Source organism: Drosophila tropicalis, unplaced genomic scaffold, assembly GCF_018151085.1.
Source record: "Drosophila tropicalis isolate 14030-0801.00 unplaced genomic scaffold, ASM1815108v1 contig_845, whole genome shotgun sequence".
NCBI lineage: Eukaryota > Metazoa > Arthropoda > Insecta > Diptera > Drosophilidae > Drosophila > Drosophila tropicalis.
The window spans coordinates 7,106,974-7,127,855 of NW_027173338.1; the positions used below are offsets into that span (position 1 = coordinate 7,106,974).

The 20,882-nt window shown below is 35.1% G+C and overlaps 2 protein-coding genes and 1 long non-coding RNA gene across 3 annotated transcripts in view; 2 read left to right on the top strand and 1 right to left on the bottom strand.

Annotated features, from left to right (window-relative positions):
* Ddr (discoidin domain-containing receptor 2) overlaps positions 1-20,882 on the top strand; it is a 169,526-nt gene that overhangs the window by 141,924 nt on the left and 6,720 nt on the right. The gene's annotated exons all lie outside the window — the stretch shown is intronic.
* On the top strand, positions 9,133-10,173 carry LOC137580593 (ficolin-1-like). The gene is made up of 3 exons (XM_068294691.1): positions 9,133-9,160; positions 9,501-9,972; positions 10,032-10,173. The coding sequence occupies exons 1-3, from the start codon at positions 9,133-9,135 to the stop codon at positions 10,171-10,173; spliced, it is 642 nt and encodes a 213-aa protein (XP_068150792.1).
* Positions 10,357-11,288, bottom strand: LOC137581276 (uncharacterized). The gene is made up of 2 exons (XR_011033110.1): positions 11,156-11,288; positions 10,357-11,092 (listed from the first exon to the last, which is right to left on the bottom strand). It is a non-coding gene; the product is annotated as an uncharacterized lncRNA (long non-coding RNA).

The following is a 20,882-nucleotide window of genomic DNA, read 5'->3' on the forward strand; positions in this document are numbered from 1 at the left end:
CCCTTTTATATGCTGTTTGAAGAGTCTACTTATCTTTCAAAAAAAAAAAAAAAAAGACCTAATGATTTGCCAATTATTGAATGGTTTGGTAAACCACTTCAACTGATTAAATGCTTCATTTGTTATATGTATATCGAAGTAGGTCTATAAATATCTTTCTAAGAATCATTGCAACAGGAAGCTTTTTGTTTATGTGGCAATGTATATAATAATTAAGTAAGTCAAAGTTCTGCGACGTAGAATGCATTTTTTTCCGCAAATACTTTGTTTGTTTTAACACTTAAATTTAAAGTATTTTTTTTAGTTGCTTAACAAAATGATTCAGATGTTGGACTAGAGCTATTAAATTCAACTTAAAGGAGGCCTCTTTTTGTAGACATTTATATTATCATAGTAGGAAGTAATTTTAGATAAAGATATATAATAAAGAAAAATAATTTACAGTCTAAAAGTTTTGAAAATTAATGGACCCATGATATAACGTTTTCCAAAAAATCTTTTTATTTTATACTCGTATCAATTGTTCTGAGGATTTTCTTGCTTATATTGCCCTTAGTCTTCTATACTAGGAGTCTAACTAGATGAGAAATGCTTTAGTTCATTTTTGTAAAATTACAAACGAAAATTGTTCTACTATCTAATAGATATATAATTTTTGAGTTCATGGATGGCTCTTAAACCTATGACAAATCAGTAGGACAATTTGTCGAGGCAATGTGATACTGAATTTTAATTGACTTTAAATCCCTTACCCACTGCAGATGATGGTATGCAATTTTTGATTAAATCTAGCCTCCAGGTTTTGTCTGTCAGTAGGTGCAATGGGTTTGAGTTGATTTTTGTTGTGGAAAAACCTGCCCACAGATTTGATATTATGAAAATGCATACAAAGCTTGACATAGACTACCATTGGGGTGCAAAAACATACACACATAAACACACACACACACACTTCCACATGAACTTTTACATTTTTGCCATAAAATAACACCAGAGGGCGCTGTCAGCAGCATAAGCTTGGCATTTCCGTTTTTGTTTTAGTTACAACTAACTACATTACATATATACACACACATTTACAACTGAGTGTGTGTGTGTGTGTGTGTGTGTGTGTGTAAACCACATATGGTGATGGTTTTTGAGAGCCGGCGGTACGCATTGCCAGGCATTTGCATTCAAATGCATTTAATTAAATCAACTAGAACCAACAGGAAAATGCAGAAGCAGCAACAGTATTCAACATATCCATACTCCGGGGCTCGCAGCCTCAAAACTCCCATCGTCCCCCCTCACTTTATCATCTCACCATTCATCTATTCATCTCTTACCCTACCCCCTTGCCACCACATCCACATCAACGTTATGAGCCTCATAACATTTAAAACGAAATTTATTTTGTGTAAATTTTGCCAGGTTCGTTAGTTTTAATTGTGTTTAGTTTTCATTTTTGCAATGCATCTGAACGACTGAAACAGTGGTTAAAACTACTATATACATATACATTCATACATACATATATATTTAAACACGCACACATGCACAAACACACGTACAATCTAATATACGAATCAAATCAAATAGATCATATTTTGGTATATCGTATTTTTATGGGAAAATGTCAAACAAAAATTCCACAAATATGTTTTCCATTTACGCAAAATCCTTTTTAGTCAGATGGAGAAAGATAAATCATTAAATATATGCAATCAAATACTGAATATTTTGTAAATTATAGTATGTATTTATCTGGCAATATATTTTTTTGTACCAAATAGTCCGCAAGTTTTTGATATATAAACAATTTTAAGTGATTGATGGAAAATTTATCACTTATATTTGTATTTCGACTACTCAATTGGAGGAGCTTAATAGAGCCATAAGTAATAAAATCGTTGAGAAGTTTTCATTAAGCAAATATTAAGTTTGATAATATTGTTTCGTTAACTTAATTTTAAGCAACATTCAATAATCTTCTCCTGAAAAGGGGCATATCCACTGTACTAGGAAATGTTGTAGTTTCTGCCTACAATTAACTTGGCTAGGAAATGTTTTTTTTATCCTCACTTATATAGTACATGCATACACATACATACATACATACATACATATATGTATTCCAATTCTCTGTTTTGTGTTGATGCTTTTTCTGCCAAATTGGCAGTTTTCGGCATGCGGTTTTTAAAAACAAGCAAAACCATTAAATAAAATATAAAGCAGTCAAGAGGAGAAAAAAAAAACAGAAACACACAGAGAAAGAGAGAGAGAGAAAGGGAGTGAAAAAGAGCCATTGAAGGCAGAATTCGAGACAGAGTCAAAGTCATTCCAGATTGCCAACCTGTCCGGAGGCCAATCCCAGTGTCAATTAGCCCCATCGGCTGGTTACATCGTACCCGCATCAAGCTGTCAGAAAGTTAAATGTGAAAAACTCATTCGTATCATTTATTTGATTATCGCTAATTGAAGCCAAAAAACTCTGTAGGTTGGGAAATATGCCCAAATATAAAGAAAACGAAATGGAAACCCCATTCCACCCAGCCCCATTCAATTTCATATTAATATTTGTGGAAAAAAAGGGGTACAAGGTTTATTAACACTCGACTGCACTTTCTTTGTGCCAAAAAAGAAAAGTAAAAATGAAAAGAAAAAGAAAAAGCCTACAAAAAGCAGAAAGAAAAAAGAACAAAAATATACGATAACAAGAAAACATTTCCTCTTTCCTCTAGAGCTCTCAAGTCGTTGAGATAAAGTTTAGAAAAACGAAAATTATGTTGCTTATTTTTTTTTTCTGATTATCAAAAGGAAATTCTGCTCGACTTAATCGAAATTTGTTGGCACGATGTAAATGTGAAAGGAATAGCAAGAAATTTCTTTTAGTATTATCCAAAAGGATGGTTTGAAATTTTTTCAAATTTTCTAATAAATATAATGAAAGTTTTTTGTAACTCTATATATTATATAGTATATATAATGATATATTATACCATTCTATATCATTATATGGTTTTTCTTATCAAAATGAAAGCTTAAATTGATGTAGCATTTTCTTCTTAGCAATATGCAGCCACACTTTTTTTTAGCTTACCAACAAAAACTATAAATATTTGATTAAAACAAAAGTAAATATTGAATCGAAATGAGCCAACGTTGGCTTTTTGCTGATCCGATATATTTTTATATAGTTCGGTTATTTTTTATACTTTTAAAAATTGCTATTTATAAGTATGACCGTATTTGGCTACGCACTTTTTGTGCTAAAGAGTCTTTTTTTCGATTATCTGCCACTCCCACAAGTTGTTAAACCACCGCCTCATCACATTATCATAAGACTCATATATGTATGAACTCTGTGCCTTATTTACCTATTAAATTAATTGAAATGTTTCTGTTGGAGGACAAAGCACAAAAAAAGACCCATGCTGACTTTGTCCCTTGACTCCAATGTTCTCCGGTCTAAGACGCACCCAAAAAGCCTACACAAGAATATTAGTTATGCCCAACCTCTGCACCCTGCCAACGTTTTCAAACAGCCATTAGCAGTGAGGCATAATTGTGGCAACATTTAGCATCATTATTTTTGTTACTTATCTTTGATCTTAATAGTTTGCTTTGACAATTTTGTTGTTGTTTTTTTTTTTTTTATAATGTGATTAATTAATTGAAAACAGTCCCGAGATCCCCAGAGAATAGACAGAGGAATACTTACACAGAAAGTTGGAAGTTTCTCTAATTGCCTTCAATCAAGAGGGACAAAACCCGTTGACAGTGACACTTGGAAAAATATTTATCAAAAGGAACAGCAACTAACACAAATGCTAGCCTACCGCAAGGAGTTATGAAAAATGAAAAGATCCCCTTCCAAGTTTCTCCCATTCTCTTGCTCTCTCTCGCTGTCTCTATTGCTCTGTTGTATCGGTCATTGTCTTTTCTGAGGCCTTTTGAAAAATGAAACCAGGTGAGACAGTACAGTCCAGACAAAAACTCTCACGGCTGTTGCTGCGGCTGTGGCTGCTGATGTCATTTATCAGCCGCAAAGACAAAAAAAAAGTACCGGCAGCATCATTTTAACTTAATAAACAATCATCAAGGCTGTAATTATATAACGGTAATGTTATAATGAGTGCCCAGACAATACATCAAGGTCCTTGTTTGCCTTGATAATTGAAAATGTTTGTAATTTTCGCCCGACTGGACTTTTCTCTTTTGCTTTCATTTTGGGTTTATTTTTGCTTGTTTTTTTTTTCGCTCATTTTTTCACAAACTTTGCACTTTTATCTGTTGCAAAAGTTTTGTTGGCCTTTTTGTTTTTTTTTTTGTTTGTTGCTGAGAAAGTTTTGCGACAGTTTAGGGATTAGCAGCGCCCCGAAGTAGGCAACAGCACAAATAAATAAATACCAAAAATAAAAAAAAAAAAAATAAAGAAGGGAAAAAAAGAACTTTCAGGTCATGTCCAAATTTAAGTGCTGAAAAATTTGCTGGATTATGTGGCAGTTGATGAATTTCTAACTCTAGGGAATTAGACCTTAATGTTGTTGTCAGCCAGCAAGAAAGAAAACGAAAGAGAGAGAGAGAGAGAGAGAGCAATGCACTAATAGATATGTCTAGCAAAAAGAAAAACCACAGAGACTGTCTGCCATTTCGATATAGCCAAAGTTTCCATACTCTTTCCAAGTAGTTCTAGTAAGTAATCGATTCTGTCGATTGAGTTTACATATTCTAGTTAAAAGTTAATGACATTTGCTCAGAATGGTTTGGAGTTTCTTATACTTTTTACGTTTTAATAAATAAAATGATACAAATTATAAATGTTGCATTAATTTAATTATAGATTTTGAATAGGGTATGAGTGGCAAAATAAATCAGGATAGGGAAAGTACACACACACTCACACTCACACACGCACACTGCCAAAGTTTTGATTATCACTTGCAGCCCACGCACCGTGAAAAACTTTCCTTCCACCACTCTCTATTTTCCCTCAAAAAAAGAAGAAAACAAAAAAAAAAACGCAGCTGTCAGTGGGTCTCGGTCTGAGCCAAAGTCTTGGCGGTTTCTGTGGCCTATTAAGATAAATTTCCTAACGCATTTTACGCCTGCTTATTATTTTTAGCCCTGGCAAAGTTTACCTTTTAGCTCGAGTCGACGTTAAAAACTAACAACAAAAAAAAAAAAAAAAAACAAGTAAACAGAATCAGAAGAACTCAAGTTTCGGTTTACTGGGAATTGGAAAAGTTATGGAAATAGCACGTTTTATACATATAATATTTATATATAATAGCCAATAATTCATAGATAAATACCCTTCGTTAGGCTAGATTAGAAGTAATATTGATTCCTTTTGTTTTTCACACTGTATATTTACAGTCTGAACTAAATTTTAAGTTCAATAAACTTATATTTTTGAGTTAATTTCTAAAATGTTAAATATTCTTAAATTTCTCGAAATGGATTGTCCTTAAGAAGCTTAAGAGGAAATATGTTATAAAATCGTTTTGATTTTATTCATTTAAGAATATATTGTTATAGTGGATCATGGATCTTATACAAAAGCCATTCAGTTTATAATTGATACTTAAGTTGTGAAACAAAATGAATGTTACTTTATGTAAGAGTAACTTTCTGCACACGGCCAAGCTAACTAAATATCATGATGTGTATCCAATGTAGCAGCTGCCGTGAAAATAATTTTCGTAACCAACATCAGACATAAGCCCGAAGCTGTTGCTCTGGCAACAACTACATTTTCTAACTTTATAAAAGCAAAGACTATAGCGAATGGGGGTTTGGAAGGGATTTCAGGTGTGGGCGGGGTGCAAAGATGGCCATGAGGAACTTTCTACTAAGTCGCTTGTACGGGCCAGGCGCTTTGGCTGGCCGTTTGCGCAATTTAACTAAAAGCTCAATCAATCATCTTAGGTGGCGTCTGCCTCCTCCATGGCAATGCTTAATTTGTGCTCATCCTTTCAATTCACCTTCTCCGCTTCTTCTGTTTCTTCTTCTTCGTTACTTGCTTCCTTCCTTTTCTTACTTACCCTACATCCTTACACAGGCGTCTCGTCTTTATCACTGCATCCGCGGGCTCCTTTTGTCAATGTTGTCATAGCACAACGTTTCATTCCCTGCCGCCTCTGTTGGCCTCAAGAAGTTTTAAGCCGCTTTTCGGGCGCTTTTTGAAGTTTATCTGCTTCGCTTCTCTCTACCTGGTCCATGGATTTCCCAAAATTTCGTGTTGCATTTGCCACACACCTACACCCACACACACACACACACACACAGTTATTTGCTTAGCTGCAAAAGGGTTGATTATTAGGCGATGGCAAACTCTGAGAAATTGTTGCGGCTAATGCGCCCAAAGGCGGCTTATAAGGGATATTCAAAGCGGAATTCAAGTCGATGACAAGAAGGACAAGATGACATGGCTTTAAAGTAATTGCTTGGAAATGAGCTGAGCTTTACCCTGATGGCCATGCAATTAAGTGTATATAGAGAGGAGCAACTTAAAATTTCAATTTCTATAAACGACGAAAAAAAGAATGCAATTTTTCCAGTCTAACATACAGACAAGAAGGGGAAAATATATAAAAACTGGACTAGCCCTGGCTTAAACAGCAGTAACAACAACAACAACAACATCAACTATAAGAATATAATTATGTCTGCTTTCTGCAATTATTTCAATTATAAACACAAGCTGTTGCATTTTGCCAGGCACCACAGACTCAACACCAGCAGCAACAACAACAAACAGCGACAACAATAAACAATGGAAAAGTTGTTGCCGTTGGGGGACATAAAAAAGAATCTACTTGCATACTTTTCAGCGCAAGCTTGCATAAAATGAGCACATTAGCCTAAAAGCAGACAAGAGGCAGCGCATTCAGTGAGTGAGCGAGAGAGCGATAGTGGGCGACGAGGTGGTGAGTGAAAGAACAGACGTCGAGGTGTTGGACTGTACGAAGATGATGAAGAACAAGGAAGACGCCCTGGCTTATGCAGTAGTTTTTTTTCCCTCACCATGTTTAATGCTACACATGAAGAAAATTTTCACAGAATACTACAAAAAAAAAGCAGAACACTGTACGAATTAGGTAGAAATTCAAAATTATATTTCTGCTTTGGGTTAGTATTATGTAAAAAATGTGAGTTGTTAGTCATGTACACATAATTAATATAACCAAATCGTACACACTAGAGCTAATCAATAACAAAACTTACTTTACTTAAGGTTCCACTACTTCTTTAGGTATGAGAAATTGATTGGAAAGCATACACTAAAGATGTCTGCTTCATACTGATTTTTTTTTCGAGTGTAGTTTAGCTATAGCTTGTTGCATATGCATGTCTGGGGCATACGAGTCTGGACAGCTACAAAAATAACAACAACAACAACAACATAATTACTATATAAGCTGAACAAGCCTGGGCTGACTTTTCACTCTGTCTCTGTCTCTGACTCTGATGTTTGTTTATTTCTTTATTTTCTTTGCTAGCTTGATACCTAATAAAAATATATTTTCAAATGGGTATATTGATACTAAGAATTTGGAGCTAGCAAAGCAACAAAAACCTAATTATTTTTTGCTTAATCTACTAAGTTCTGCCCATCCTGTCTACGTTTTGTAGAATCCTCCAAAAATAAAAGGAATATAAAATTCCAATCCCTTGCAGGGTATCTAAGAGTCATTGCTTTGTCTTAACATGTAATATTTTCGGAATTGTTTTTGACTCACGTTTTTGCAGCAGCAACAAAACGCAGAAAAGCAACAACTTTGGAGTTCATAATAAAACTTTTACTATGACAGTAAAATTTTAATGAAATCACTGCAAAGCTGCAAAACACTTGTGCTACAAACGAACCAAACGAAGTTCTCTCTCTTTAAGAGACTTTTTACCCCCCACCACCCTATATGAGAAGTACAAGATATATGTATACACATACATACATATATATATCTATATAGACTACTTACTTTTGTTATTGTTTGGTACGTGTAAAGTGCTGAGAGAAAAGATGCTGCTCGAGGGTAGCATAAGAATATAAAGCAAAATAAAACGAAACCAAAGAAAAAGAAAGATATATAGTAAACTGGTGACTTGATTGTTTGTTGTGGCAATTTGTTACACATTTGAAACATTTATGGAAGAATTGGGGTGATGGTTGTTTTGATTCTGTGATTCATAAATCAACCAAACCATCAAGAAAGTTATGTAAACTTTAATGCAAATAATTTTGGATTGGACGGTGAAAAATTGATAAGTTCAATTTGGTAATTTAATGCTCAGAAAGAATTCCGAAATGCTGAGGACTCTATAAATATTCATGCAGATATAAACTCCCAAAAAAAAAAAAAAAAAAATTAGTTTCTTAAGCCAGACAGTCCATATATGCGTATGGCAACGCAGTGTATACGTAATCAGAAAACGAACTACAAATTTTGGCAATTTTAGAGGTTTTAGCTATCCGTTTCTGTATTAAACGACCTTCACTCTGGGCAATTTGTTGTTGTTTATTTTTTGTTTCACTTAAATTATTACAAACAGTTGTGAGCATATAAACAGTATCTAACTTTAGATTAAAACAATGGGTTTTGCATAATTTTGCTTAGATGTATATAAAGTGTATTATATGTAGTTTCCGGCACAGCAATTTACTGGAAATGCAGTGGTTTTTAAAAAAGTTGATGGACTCAAGCTGCACGAGCGGAATTCAAAAAATTTATCTTTTATTTTTTTCCACATTTAGTAAGTCTTAAGTAATTCACTAACTTATGTATGTACATTAGGGCGGGTCACTTTTAAATGAAGCATAAAAAAAAGTTTACCAAAATGTGATTCTACAAAGAATTTTAAGAAATTTTCATCTTTTGAGATTTAGGATAAAAATTTATTCATTTCCCAATGGTAATTAGATGATTCATTTATTTAAAACTAATTTTATAAATATATGCTAAAAAAAAAAAAAAGAAGGTACTCATACAATATACAAAAGCTCATACTTCGCATAGTCTTTTTGTAGAATTCGATTTCAATATATGAGATTTTAGCTGAAATAAATTGATCCGCCTTAATATACAGACGCACAACATACATACATATGTATGTACATACATGTATATGACCAAATCATAATCAGAAATGGGACCAGTCAAGGGCATCGTTGAAAGTATAAAATTTAAAATGGAACATTCATTATCTTGGTTCTTTTGGGGTATATAAAAAGAAATTGTTCCAACCTAATTTAGTAGTATTTATACCGACACAATGATAGTGTCTTGCCTGTATTTTGCATTCCTGTGTCTCGCAATTTGTGAGTGCCTCACACTCCAATCAAATATTGTTTTGAGAGAGAAAACAAATTCATCGAATGATAAGTAAGTGTAAAAATTGTGATAAAACTTTATGCAAATCTACAAATAAATGCCAAAACAGTTTATTGGAAAATGTCCAGAAAGACCAAAACGAAACAGTTATATTAACATCCTGTCCACATAAATTTGGAATAGAAGGCATTTTTGAAATAACCGTTCCTGGACTCGATCCGTTTCCAGTTATGTGCGATGCTAAAATTGCGGGAGCAGGTTGGACTGTAATCGCCAGTCGGTCAAACGTGAACCTAAATTTCTTTAGAAATTGGACGGAATACAAAAGAGGTTTTGGAGATCTGTCGGGAGATTTCTTTATAGGTCTCGATAAACTGCATGCTATAACAAAATCGCAAAGCCATGAATTATACATTCATTTGGAGGATTTCTCAGGGGTCACTCGTTTTGCTCAATACGACGACTTTTACATTGAAAATGAAAATGTGTTGTACAAAATGACGAAACTGGGTACTGCCACTGGAGATGCTGGTGATTCGTTAAAAAGACACAAGGGCCACAAGTTTTCGACCTACGACAGAGATCACGATTCAACGTCAGAGAACTGCGCTTTAACTCGACTAGGTGCCTGGTGGTACGACACCTGTACTGATAGGTAAAGTAATTTAAAGTAGCTTAATTCCAAATTATTCTCTATATCTCTTTTTCCCTCAGTAATCTATTTGGAATATATTTCTCAGGAACATATGCCAGCAGTATGGATTTAAAAGGAATGTTTTGGTCTGGATGGCATGGTAGTAGTTATTCATATAAAACTATGAAAATGATGGTGCGACCAAAATGTCGCTGTTCGTAATCCGAAAAGTTAATTTTAAAATAAGTAATACCTTAAAATTTCCGACTAATATTTTAACTTTTTACTAAACTACTAAACATCGCCTTGTTCTCTGATTTATGACCCAGAACTATTCACAGGTGTTTTTAAACTTGTAAAAACCTATATTAAAAGACACGGGCAGTTGATAAAACTTGATGCAAATTAAAGTAAATAGTTTCTTTTATTTTTTTTTAGGAGGTGAATGTCTCTGTACATGGTACAAATAAAATAAAAATCATTTTTTATTTTGCATATTAGTTTGTCCCTGCAGATCCTAACCAAACAAGTCGGGCTGGCCATAGAGTATGATCCTGCTATATATAGTCTCCGTTTTACCGATTTCACACAGTTTCTTTATGTCCGTGGACGTGTAGACTAGGTAATCGGTATTGCAATGAAGCAACCTGTCACTGTTCTGCAGTGGGGCATCTAGAGAGTTTCTCAGGCAACGCAAGCCTCGCATCTCATGGGTAAATGTTGAATCTATTAGTGTTACATGAGCATTCACACTTCTCGAATCCGTCGGGCTGACAAGATAAAAGACATAGGCCTGCTCGACATCCGGTTCGGGTACAGTGATGTAGAGCAACATCAACATGGGCATATGATGAACAATTTGCAGCTCAGGTGTCACAGGGCAACTACGTGACGGATTCGGTGGTCCGCCGTAGGCAATCACTGCGATAACATGATTTCGACCCGGTGTCAATTTGGCTAATTCAATTTCGTATAGCGTTGGCCAATTGGCATTTACCTCCAGCATTGATTCCTGAGGACAATGACGCATTAGCAGATGGGCAAGCAACTCCATTGGGGCCATCTGGGAACCACAACTGGTAACGGGACATTGCACAGGTTTGCTATAAAGCACATCCAAATCCAAATTGCCAAAGACATTCTATTTCAAGGCATTCGAATTGTTACCATCACAAAGGAAAGAAGACAATCAACTAAAACTTACCATAATTTCGAAAGATGCGAAAATTTGTTTGTAATTTTTTACTTGAAACAGGAGAATTTTCTACATCTATATGTGTATTAACTCCTATCTGTAAATTAGAACTCAAATTATTTTGAACGAAAAATCAATGCTTCAATGATGGAAAAATTAAAGTTATACATAGATCCAACATCGACTTGTGCTGTCATTATCAAATAATATTAAAATTTTTGTAGCTTTGATTGTGAGTTAGTTAAACAAATATTAAATATTATTACCAATAACTTGGCTAAACTTGGCCTTTTAACTTTATAAAATTTTTTTTTTTTTTTTGCTTTATTGTTCACTTTTGATGCCAGTCATTTAGATTAATGAATTACTGCAAGATATATTAAACATAAAAGCTTAAATTTGATATGTTTCTATAGAGATTTTGGCATTTTTGTTTTGTTTCTTGTTACCTTTTGGCTTCTCTTCCTTCTCCCCTTCTTTTGTTTATATAAATGGATACACAAATTGCACCCACCTTCAATATAAGTCTATAAATATATATCTGTCATATAAATCAGTTTAACAGCCACACCCATTTGGAAAATTTCCATAAATCAAATCACAACCACAAAACTGAAACCAACAAACAAAAGGATACAGCATCAGCCAAGCGATAAAAGAAAAAAGTATAAAATCAAAGCAATTACAAAAAAAAAATAAAGATATATATATGAATATTGTGTTTTTTTTTCCATGCAACTCCTTGAATTAATTTGCATTATTAAATCGGAAGCATAAAATAGCAACAAAATACAATACGATAATTAAAACATCCCCAAGGAGATGGCAACTAATTGCCGCAGCCCTTTGGCAGTCGTTCTGTTATAAATAAATGAAATGAAAAGCAAACCCAAAAACCAAACCAAAGCAAAGTCAACCCAATGCATAAATTATAAACAAGTGTGGCATTGGCGCCTTAATTTATGCTTTAACAATTTTTTTTTTTTTTGCCCCTTTATTAATGGCACTTGGCGTGAAAATTGCTTCGAAGAAGGAAGTAACGTTAAAATGGCTCAGAGAGTGAAAGAGTGAGAAGAAAATTTGTTGCAAACGCACTAATTCAATAATTTATGCACATTTTTTTAATGCTTGAATGCCATTGGGCATATAAAATGCAAGGATTCGAGAATCCTTTCATTTTTTCTTGGTTGATTTTAATTAAAATAAAGAGATCGCACTGAAAATCGAACTATGAAATACCCTTATTGGCCTAAAAGATGTCTGAAATTTTTGGTTAAGCAAGTTAATATTATAATTTAGTGTGGCTGTATTTTTATAGAATATAAAATTTTATTTCAAAATCTATAGACAAATGAGAATGACTTGCGATATAATAGACTTACATAGATTTTGTTTATACTTTCGTATAATTACAAACTGTCTTATGATTCATTATACTCGTTTAGTAAAGGGTATGCATAGAATTCATATATGAAAATGACAGAGGAAAAGCAAAAGGCACTTTGGCAACTCGGTGTGCGTTTCAAATTGAGCGGATTAAGTTTAATTACAATTTTTCGGTACAGCTAGAGATTGGTGAGGACCTCACAAAGGATCTCTCATCTACCCCCATCTACTCGTACACACTACTCTCAGCATGTGCGTGTGTATGTGTGTGTGTAGGTCTATGGGTGCATTGCAGTTGTAAGGGTTGTTTCTTTGTTCGCGAAGCGTAAATGAAAAGTAAACCTTTATGCAACGCTGCGGGCGGCCTGCATTGCATTTTGGCCCTTCCCCCATCGCCTTTGCATCATTCCTTTCCCCCATCCATTCCATCTCCATCAAGAACACACAATCCGTGAATATTTCGTGAATATATTCCAAAAATTCGTTGCGCGCACGTGTTCCTGCTGCTAGTGCCATGGCTGCTCCTGTTGCTCCCATGACTGCTTTATTGCCCCAACCACATCCCTTGCAGTGAAATGCTTATAATTGGATTTAGTTGTCGTTAAGTTCTCTACCGTCGGACTTGCATATGTTTTCCGTCATTATTGGCACCCAAAAGGCCAGAGATGTTTCTGCCCTTTGTGTGTGGGGTTGCAATTTCAACCCACTATAAGAAAAGAAAACTGATTACAATGACAGGACATGCATTGAGGGTGGCTGGATGGTTATGAGAGAATGGGTGATTGAGAAGCTGGAGATCCCCGGACATTGGCAAGGTTAATTAAATTCAACATTATCCTGAATTTTAATGTGCCAACCATCATCATAATGAATATCCCAGGGAACAATGCTTCGAATGTGGTTGGTCGATCCGTCAATATGAAAAAAGAGGACGACGGTGTGGATCCCACTTTGATTTATGGCTAGAAGAAATGAACGATTTGGCGTCACGATTTTGGCAATTTCAATATATTATTAACAATGTGTTTACCACAAAGAACAAGTTGTTAAAGCACTTGAGTTTTGAATTGTTGCAATGTGCATTCGAATAAAACTCAAAGTTATGATTGCCTTTCGTATAAAATGTGGCTGAGCCTTAAAGCATTGCTCTTAGCTTATCTATATCAAAGTGAATGTCTTGATTGGCTTTGTGTTGTTTATCACCCACTTACACTTACACTTACTGCATACATATACCAATATATATCCCATATATACATACATATATACCATATAGCTAAGGACCTTCTATGACCGACGAATTATTTACGAAGTAATTACGTTTAATGCCCGCCTCGACGCTTCTTGGTGGCAACCACTGGAGTAGGTAAAATGATGATGGAAGGAGGCAAACGACTAATTACTTTCGAAAATTGTGATCAATCACACGAGACATAAGTATATATGTATAGAATAAATAAATGTATGTATGTTTGTGTGACACATGCTGCCATTTGCCAGCTTTGAGTTCTCTTGACCAAAGCCAAACGACAAAACCCCAGCAAAGTGAAGCCAAAAACACCTCGAACCTGCTTACATAGAGAACCAACAGAGGGAGAGAGTGAGAACTTTGGTCGACGTTGACGACGTTGACGAGATGGAGCCAAGCCAATGGCATGGCTAAAAGCATTTCTGGCTTAATCGTTTCATGTCGCGCGACAAGTTAAAGTCCATAGACTGAAAAAGGCTGGCGGGGATTGGAGGCTTTTGGATAGAGATTGGAGATTGTGGCAACTGCTGCTGCCATGGTTATTACAACAACCGCCCCCCAACACAAACCCCCCTTTGTCGTCTGGTGGTGGTCTTCCCACAGATTTGTGTGTCTAGATTAGCTTGAACGGATAAGGGCCGATAGCTAGCTAGCTAGCTGGTTGGCTTTTAGTAATAATTGCAAATCAATGACAGTGAAATTCATTTCATACAAACGCAAAACGCGTTTCCAAATTTCAATTGGGTTCGCATTTGTAATTGACAAAAAGCCCAAAAGCCTAACCGACCAACAGTTCGCCTGCTTTTTAGAGTCGCCCCGAAATGGATTTGCCTTTAAATGACCAACGCAATTATGCTCCGGGGTCAGCATATAATAATTATGACTACAGGGTGAGATACAAAAGAGAAAGAGAGAAAAAGAGGGGGGTGAGTGAAGCGTGTCTGTGTCAGGTCTATGCCATTGTATTGGAAAATATATAATTGATTTAATCAAACAATGACAAAGATTAATGCCAAAAGGCAGCAGGGCCAGCGAAACCCAAAAGGGGGCGAATGATTATTGTTCTTTAAAAACTTTTAATCCTATGTTTAAAATGAACATTTTGTGAAATATTGAAAACTAAAATTTTATGAAAATTTGATCAAAATTTTAAGAGAAACATAATTTGCGTAAGCTTAAAAGTTGTATAAGAAAAGCAACCTAAACAACCTCAATTTAAGGTTTTCTTTTGAGGAAACCAATGGCCATTATAAGTATTTTTTTAATCCTTTGACTTTAAAGTCACATAAATACCTTTGTTTACAACTTCTGAGATAAAAAATAAGGACTTAAACTTATTTCGACTTCATGAATTCTGTTCTTAAGTAACAGAAATTCAATCTTTACTTAAGAATTAGCTTACTTGTCTTTCTTTGCCTCTACACGACGGCAACTTATGTCTTCTTAGTTAGTTCATGTTCAGGGATTATACATCTCAACAGTTTTATATTACAAAAGAATGATAACATAACCAAAATCGCATGGTCTTATAACAGAAATTAATTAGCATATTTAAAAAATATAAAAGAGAATGCTTAAATGGTCTTAAAGTAAAACATTTAAGTGTAAAGGTACACGCATACTGAATTTCTTTTTTATCAAGCTTAAATTAACAATTTATAATATGGTCAACATATGTTTTTATTTAAGATCGATGTGTTTTCGATGACATGACATTCTATATTCTTGGCATTCATTCTAATTGTAAAATATTCTATTCCTTCCTAATTAACTTTATAAATCAATTATAGTTAAATAGATTCCTTAACCCCCCTTTAGATAGTTTCCCGCTTACGACCCTGCCCAGAATTCGTCTTTGTTTCAAATTTTTCCTTTTTTTCCCCATTCACTGGTGTGATCGAGATAACTATAAATATGGAAAAATTATATATAATTTATGTATGTGCTTTTTTTCTTCTTTATATTGTACACGCAATACTTTATACATATTTACAAACTATAATTTATTAAATTGTAATTGTTTATGGCATATTATGGCCATTATGGGCACGGGTATCCATTTATTTTCATATGCCGACTGCATCTCATCGGCCATTTTCAATCAATTGTCATTTGCATAAAATCAACATAAAAATGGCGGCACACACACACACACACACACACAGTTTTAATTAAAAAAGAAGGGACAAAACATAAAAACGAAAAGTGAAAGTAAGAGTCACTTAAAATTTCGAAAATGAAAACTGTTTTAAATTAGTGAAACGTTGAGGCAATAAATTTCTGCACTCTAGAAAAATACAAGAAAAATGCGCATAAATTAAAACTTGGCAAGTGCAATGCAAAGGATGGCAAACGAACCAAAGGTGGGTTAGCCATCACCCCTCTACCCACCTCAGTTTTCCACTCAGGTAAAAGTAGAGTATAGTGAAAGCGAAGAAGCCAAACTGAGTGTGTGTGAGGAAAGGGGGGCAACTATACCAACGAAACGAATTTGCATAAATGCAAATTACTTTTTTCTTTTTTTTTTTGTTGCGAACACGGCAAGTGGAAAGTCGGTAAAAGAAGTTGCCTCGTCACTCATCACAAACTGGCCTATGCATAGACTAATGAAGTAACTAAGAGGCGTGGCACTGGCAAGTAGGCGTATTGCGTGAAACGATTGGGTACATTGGTTAGTGGATTATGAACAAGATTGCTTCATGTAATTAGTACATAAATGAAGTGAACGCATGGAAATAATTCACCATAACTGAATGATCGATAGATGGATATGATTATGATTATGTATACATAGACTGGTGGGCATAGCAAATGCAATCAATTTAAAAAGTCAACTTAGTTATTTATTACTTTTTTCGTGCTTTAAATGCAAACATTGGGAAGAAAAAACATGAAATAGCAAAAGAAAAAAGACATAACGGCTAAGTTCTGCCTGCCTCATTTACACTTACAATTCGTTTTGGTTTGGAAACAAAAACCCAGCACAAGCATCTCACAATTCAAAAGGAGAGAGAATCCCAAAGGCAAAGGAAGGGAAAGAAAAGGGATATGAATGGAAGGGGAAACACAAAACAACAAACTGTGCCCCAAAACTATACTAGCCACAATATCCATTGACAAACGCCAAACTCTGGACCATTACACGCCCACCATGCCATGCCACATCACGTCATGCGATGTCCAGGCTCCGTGGCACTCCATTGTCAAAGCTGGGGCATATTGTCAAAGGACATCATCAACATAATGGACATGTTGTAGCCACAAAAACGGATGTTAAATTGAAAAAAAGAGAGAAAAAAATCAAGCGAAGCAAAGAAACCAAACCAAGGACAGCAATAGCAAAAAAAAAAAAAAAAAAAATGAGCTTATAAGCTTATGACCAGAGAATGGCAACCAAAACCGAGACCTTCCACTCAATTGAAACGCTAGAATGAAGGACAACTACAATATATCTCGCCATCCCACTCTCTCGTCGCGTGAGTGTGTGTGCATGTGTGATAGAGATTGGGTGGGAGGGTAGGAGCCAAACAACAACTATTATCATTTGGGTTGGGGACCTTTTGACAACAAACCGAAATGAGTAAGGAAGCCAATAGAGCAACGAACTAAAGCACATAATAGGCCATTGGGTAAAGCACTTACGGGGTCAAGTCCCGTAATGTATGCTAATGATTATGATGGAGAGTTTTGATTGGCTTGTCTTTTTTTTTTTTTTCTAAGCCCTATTATGATTGATTTTTGTTTTCCTATATTTTTAAATTGAATTGACATTTCGATTCTTTCTAGTCAGCTTCAATTATCTGTCGTTTAACCTATTAGAATGCAGCTGACATATTGGCCATTAATTAAAGCATCACACACGAGGGAATACCCAACCTCTCGCCCCACCATCTTTCATCTCCTGGACTACTACTCATCAAATATGGCCCGAAGAGAGACTTGCGCAACAATTTCACATGTCAACGCATGCAAAAAAATGAAATGAGAATGGCGGGCAAGGAAGGACCAAATGTGAAATGTGATCAGGTGGAAAGGCAACGCCATTGCCAATAAAGGTCAAATGAAGAGTCGTGAACGGTGGGGCGGGCAGAGAGCGAGACAGCACGAGCTGGTAGACAGATTGTTGGGTCGTGGTGGGATATATCTATGGGTGGGTGGTGTGGCATTTAACCCTTGACAACGCGACGCGTGCAAATAAAATGGGATGCAGCTGCTGCTGCTGCTGTTTCTGACGTTGTCATGACACTGGCTGGCTCCCGGCCGGGATGATTCTGGAATACACTTGGGTTACCAGAGCAGGAAATAATGTTCAACCAAGCGGAAGTAGTTGCTCCATCAAAATGTATAGATTGACTTTTGGATTGCAATGTGAATTGGAAATGGAAATGGCAATGGTAATGGCTTCACTTTGCGTGTAAAGGTTATGGCATAAAGAATCCAGCGAGTTGCGAAAATTGTTAACAAAGTTTCTTGTACATTTTCTTTTTTACCTAACAACTTGCAGGAAAAAAAAAGACATAAAGTAATTTTTTTTATTATAAGAATAAAGTCAATCTGATTAAGATTGCAATCGAATGAACGATTATATTTATAAACTAAAGAAAAGTAAAAGTAAGACATGAAGTAAATTGATAACATAAGTTATCATAAGTAAGTTCGTTCATGTCTCTGAAAAATCGGATGCTAGATCTTCCATGTATATATATTTGGGAGTCCTAAAAACTTTCTCAAGCAAATACTTTTCATAAATATTTATAAGTAATCAACGATTCATTCAACTCTTCTTGTCTTTGATAGCATACTGTATCTATCGATTTCCTTCTGGTATGCTTCCCCCCGTCAATTTAATTGAAAGTGTATTTAGGACATGGCCTGAAGGCCTTTGACTTACTTAAGTTTCAGGGGTTGCATGGACTACCCTTTCGATCAACAACAACATGAACTACCTCATCAAACTTGAGTTTAATTGTTTGTTTTCTTAGTTTATTGAACATTTGGCAGACAAAGGGACTGAACCAAAGTGAACCGACTGACTGAGCACTTCAGTTGATGCACTTAATGTCTCTGGCGTGTTTCTAATGGCCGTCATTTTGGTCATTTTGTCTTGAACTTTAATTAACTCGCTTTAAGCCCACGCTGTTGGCTAGCTATCTCGCTAGCCTCACGTACTTCTAATTTATAACCCGGCCACGACCCGAGGGCGACTAAAGCATAAGGCAGTTGCCGGCCAAGAACCAAAAACCAAATCCCAAAGTCATTTATATGTCCTTGCTGTTGGGCTCTTATATTGTTGTTGTTGTTTTTTTCCTTCGTTTCCATTTTTATTTATTTAGCCGATGTCGCGTCGTCGACTACTAAAAACCCATAACTATATGTTTTTCTGACACATTTTCAAAGTGCCCAGGCAAGTCGCTGGAAATTTATTGTTATTGCGTTTTCTACGCGTTTTCCCCTCTATATTTCCCCTTCTCCCGCTTGCTTTTTCCCCTTTTGCACAAATCCAAGGACATTTTGTTGTGCATTTGTGTTAACCTAATATGCTTGTAATTGCTAACTGGGTAAAAAATAAAACCAGAATAAAAAAAAAACACAAAAAAAAGGAAAACGAAAAAAATAGAAGAATATATGGGTTCTGTTGATGTTGTTGTTTCTGCTTTTATCCAACACACACACACAGACACGCAGAGCTTGTTAGTGAAAGTTGCAAGGACTCGCTACTGCATTGTCCATTGTTAGCTATTTCACAATATATATTTTTTTTTTGGGCGAAAAAGGAAACCACACACACAGTCACATACTAAATCTAGTATATATTTGTTCAACAAGAGAAGAGAATAATGGCCATGCTATGTTTTGCCATTAGCTTTAGCGAAACGGATTTCCAAGGTAAACTTTTCCCGGCTAATTAAAAATTATTGATGCTTTAAACAAGTACATATAAGTAGCTGATCAAACTAACTAAAAATCTAAATGTGAATTTGGAAAAATTGGTTTAGTGCTCCTATCAAGGTCTTGGCCATCTAGCATCGTTTGAATTCAAATTTCATTAATCAAAACAGAAATTTGTATAATTATGACTTATAAACTTTGTAGGCTTAAAATTAATAATAGAGGGTAACATTTTGTAATTGTCATTCACTTTTTTGGCCCGCTTAAGAATTTCATTTAAGTTATTTTGCATTTTTAACTTTTGCTTAAAAATCTCTATTAGGATTCTCAATTTGTTCCTTCATTATTGAGGACAAGTTTTGTATTTTGGTTTAGATTGACAATGGATTTCTATTAAAACAAATTTTCCTTTGAATTACTTATGTTTTTTAATACATACATAGAAAAAGTCTCTTTCTAATTAGATTTATCAAATATCATATAGATGAATAAAAGTAATAATAACTTAAACGAGTGCCTGCATTGAAATCAAGATGATTCGCTGATCTGGAAAGCCACAAATATTTGGGTGTATGTTCTTTGGACAACATGTGGTATGAGCAATATTTATCTGCATTATCCATTTTCCATCGTACAAGTTGAAAAACTCTGACATCTGAGATTTGATATCATAAATAAACAAATATTTATTTAACATTTGCTTACAATAAAACCGATTTATTATTATAATAATGAATTATATATTAAGCAGTTGTTAATAAAAATATATCGCACACTTCACAAACAACTTCCATCATAGATTTAACACAAATATTATTCTCCTTAGTCCTAGAGTATAGCACAATCGCCTAAAAGTTGTAAAAAGTAAAATTCCCCTTTTTTAAAACATTGGTTGGTCGGCATTTTGTTTCTTTTTTTGTGTGCAGTATTTTAATTGAGGTTACTTTTTTTTTGGGGGGGAAATAAAACTAAAATATCAAACAGTGAACCAAATTTGAAGCTGCGTTTATTTTTGTTTTTCAGTTCAAATAAATTGGGTTAAATTGTACTGTCCTGGGGCCATTTAGGCAAAACTTAAAGACAGTCAACAGAGACTATGTTGACATAAGGGAGGCAATGGGGGGTGTGGGTGGTGGGGTAATTGGTAGCACCCCTCGACGTCGACGGCAACGTCGTCATCGTTGTCTTACCCAGTGCCGACACGTGTCAGTG

What these genes read in the sequence shown, in the direction of transcription:
- LOC137580593 (XM_068294691.1), top strand. Translation starts at nt 9,133, where the DNA reads ATGGGACCAGTCAAGGGCATCGTTGAAA. An exon ending in AGTCAAGGGCATCGTTGAAA is followed by an intron (nt 9,161 to 9,500) that starts GTATAAAATTTA and finishes AATTTGGAATAG; the next exon opens with AAGGCATTTTTGAAATAACC. An exon ending in TACGACACCTGTACTGATAG is followed by an intron (nt 9,973 to 10,031) that starts GTAAAGTAATTT and finishes TTTTTCCCTCAG; the next exon opens with TAATCTATTTGGAATATATT.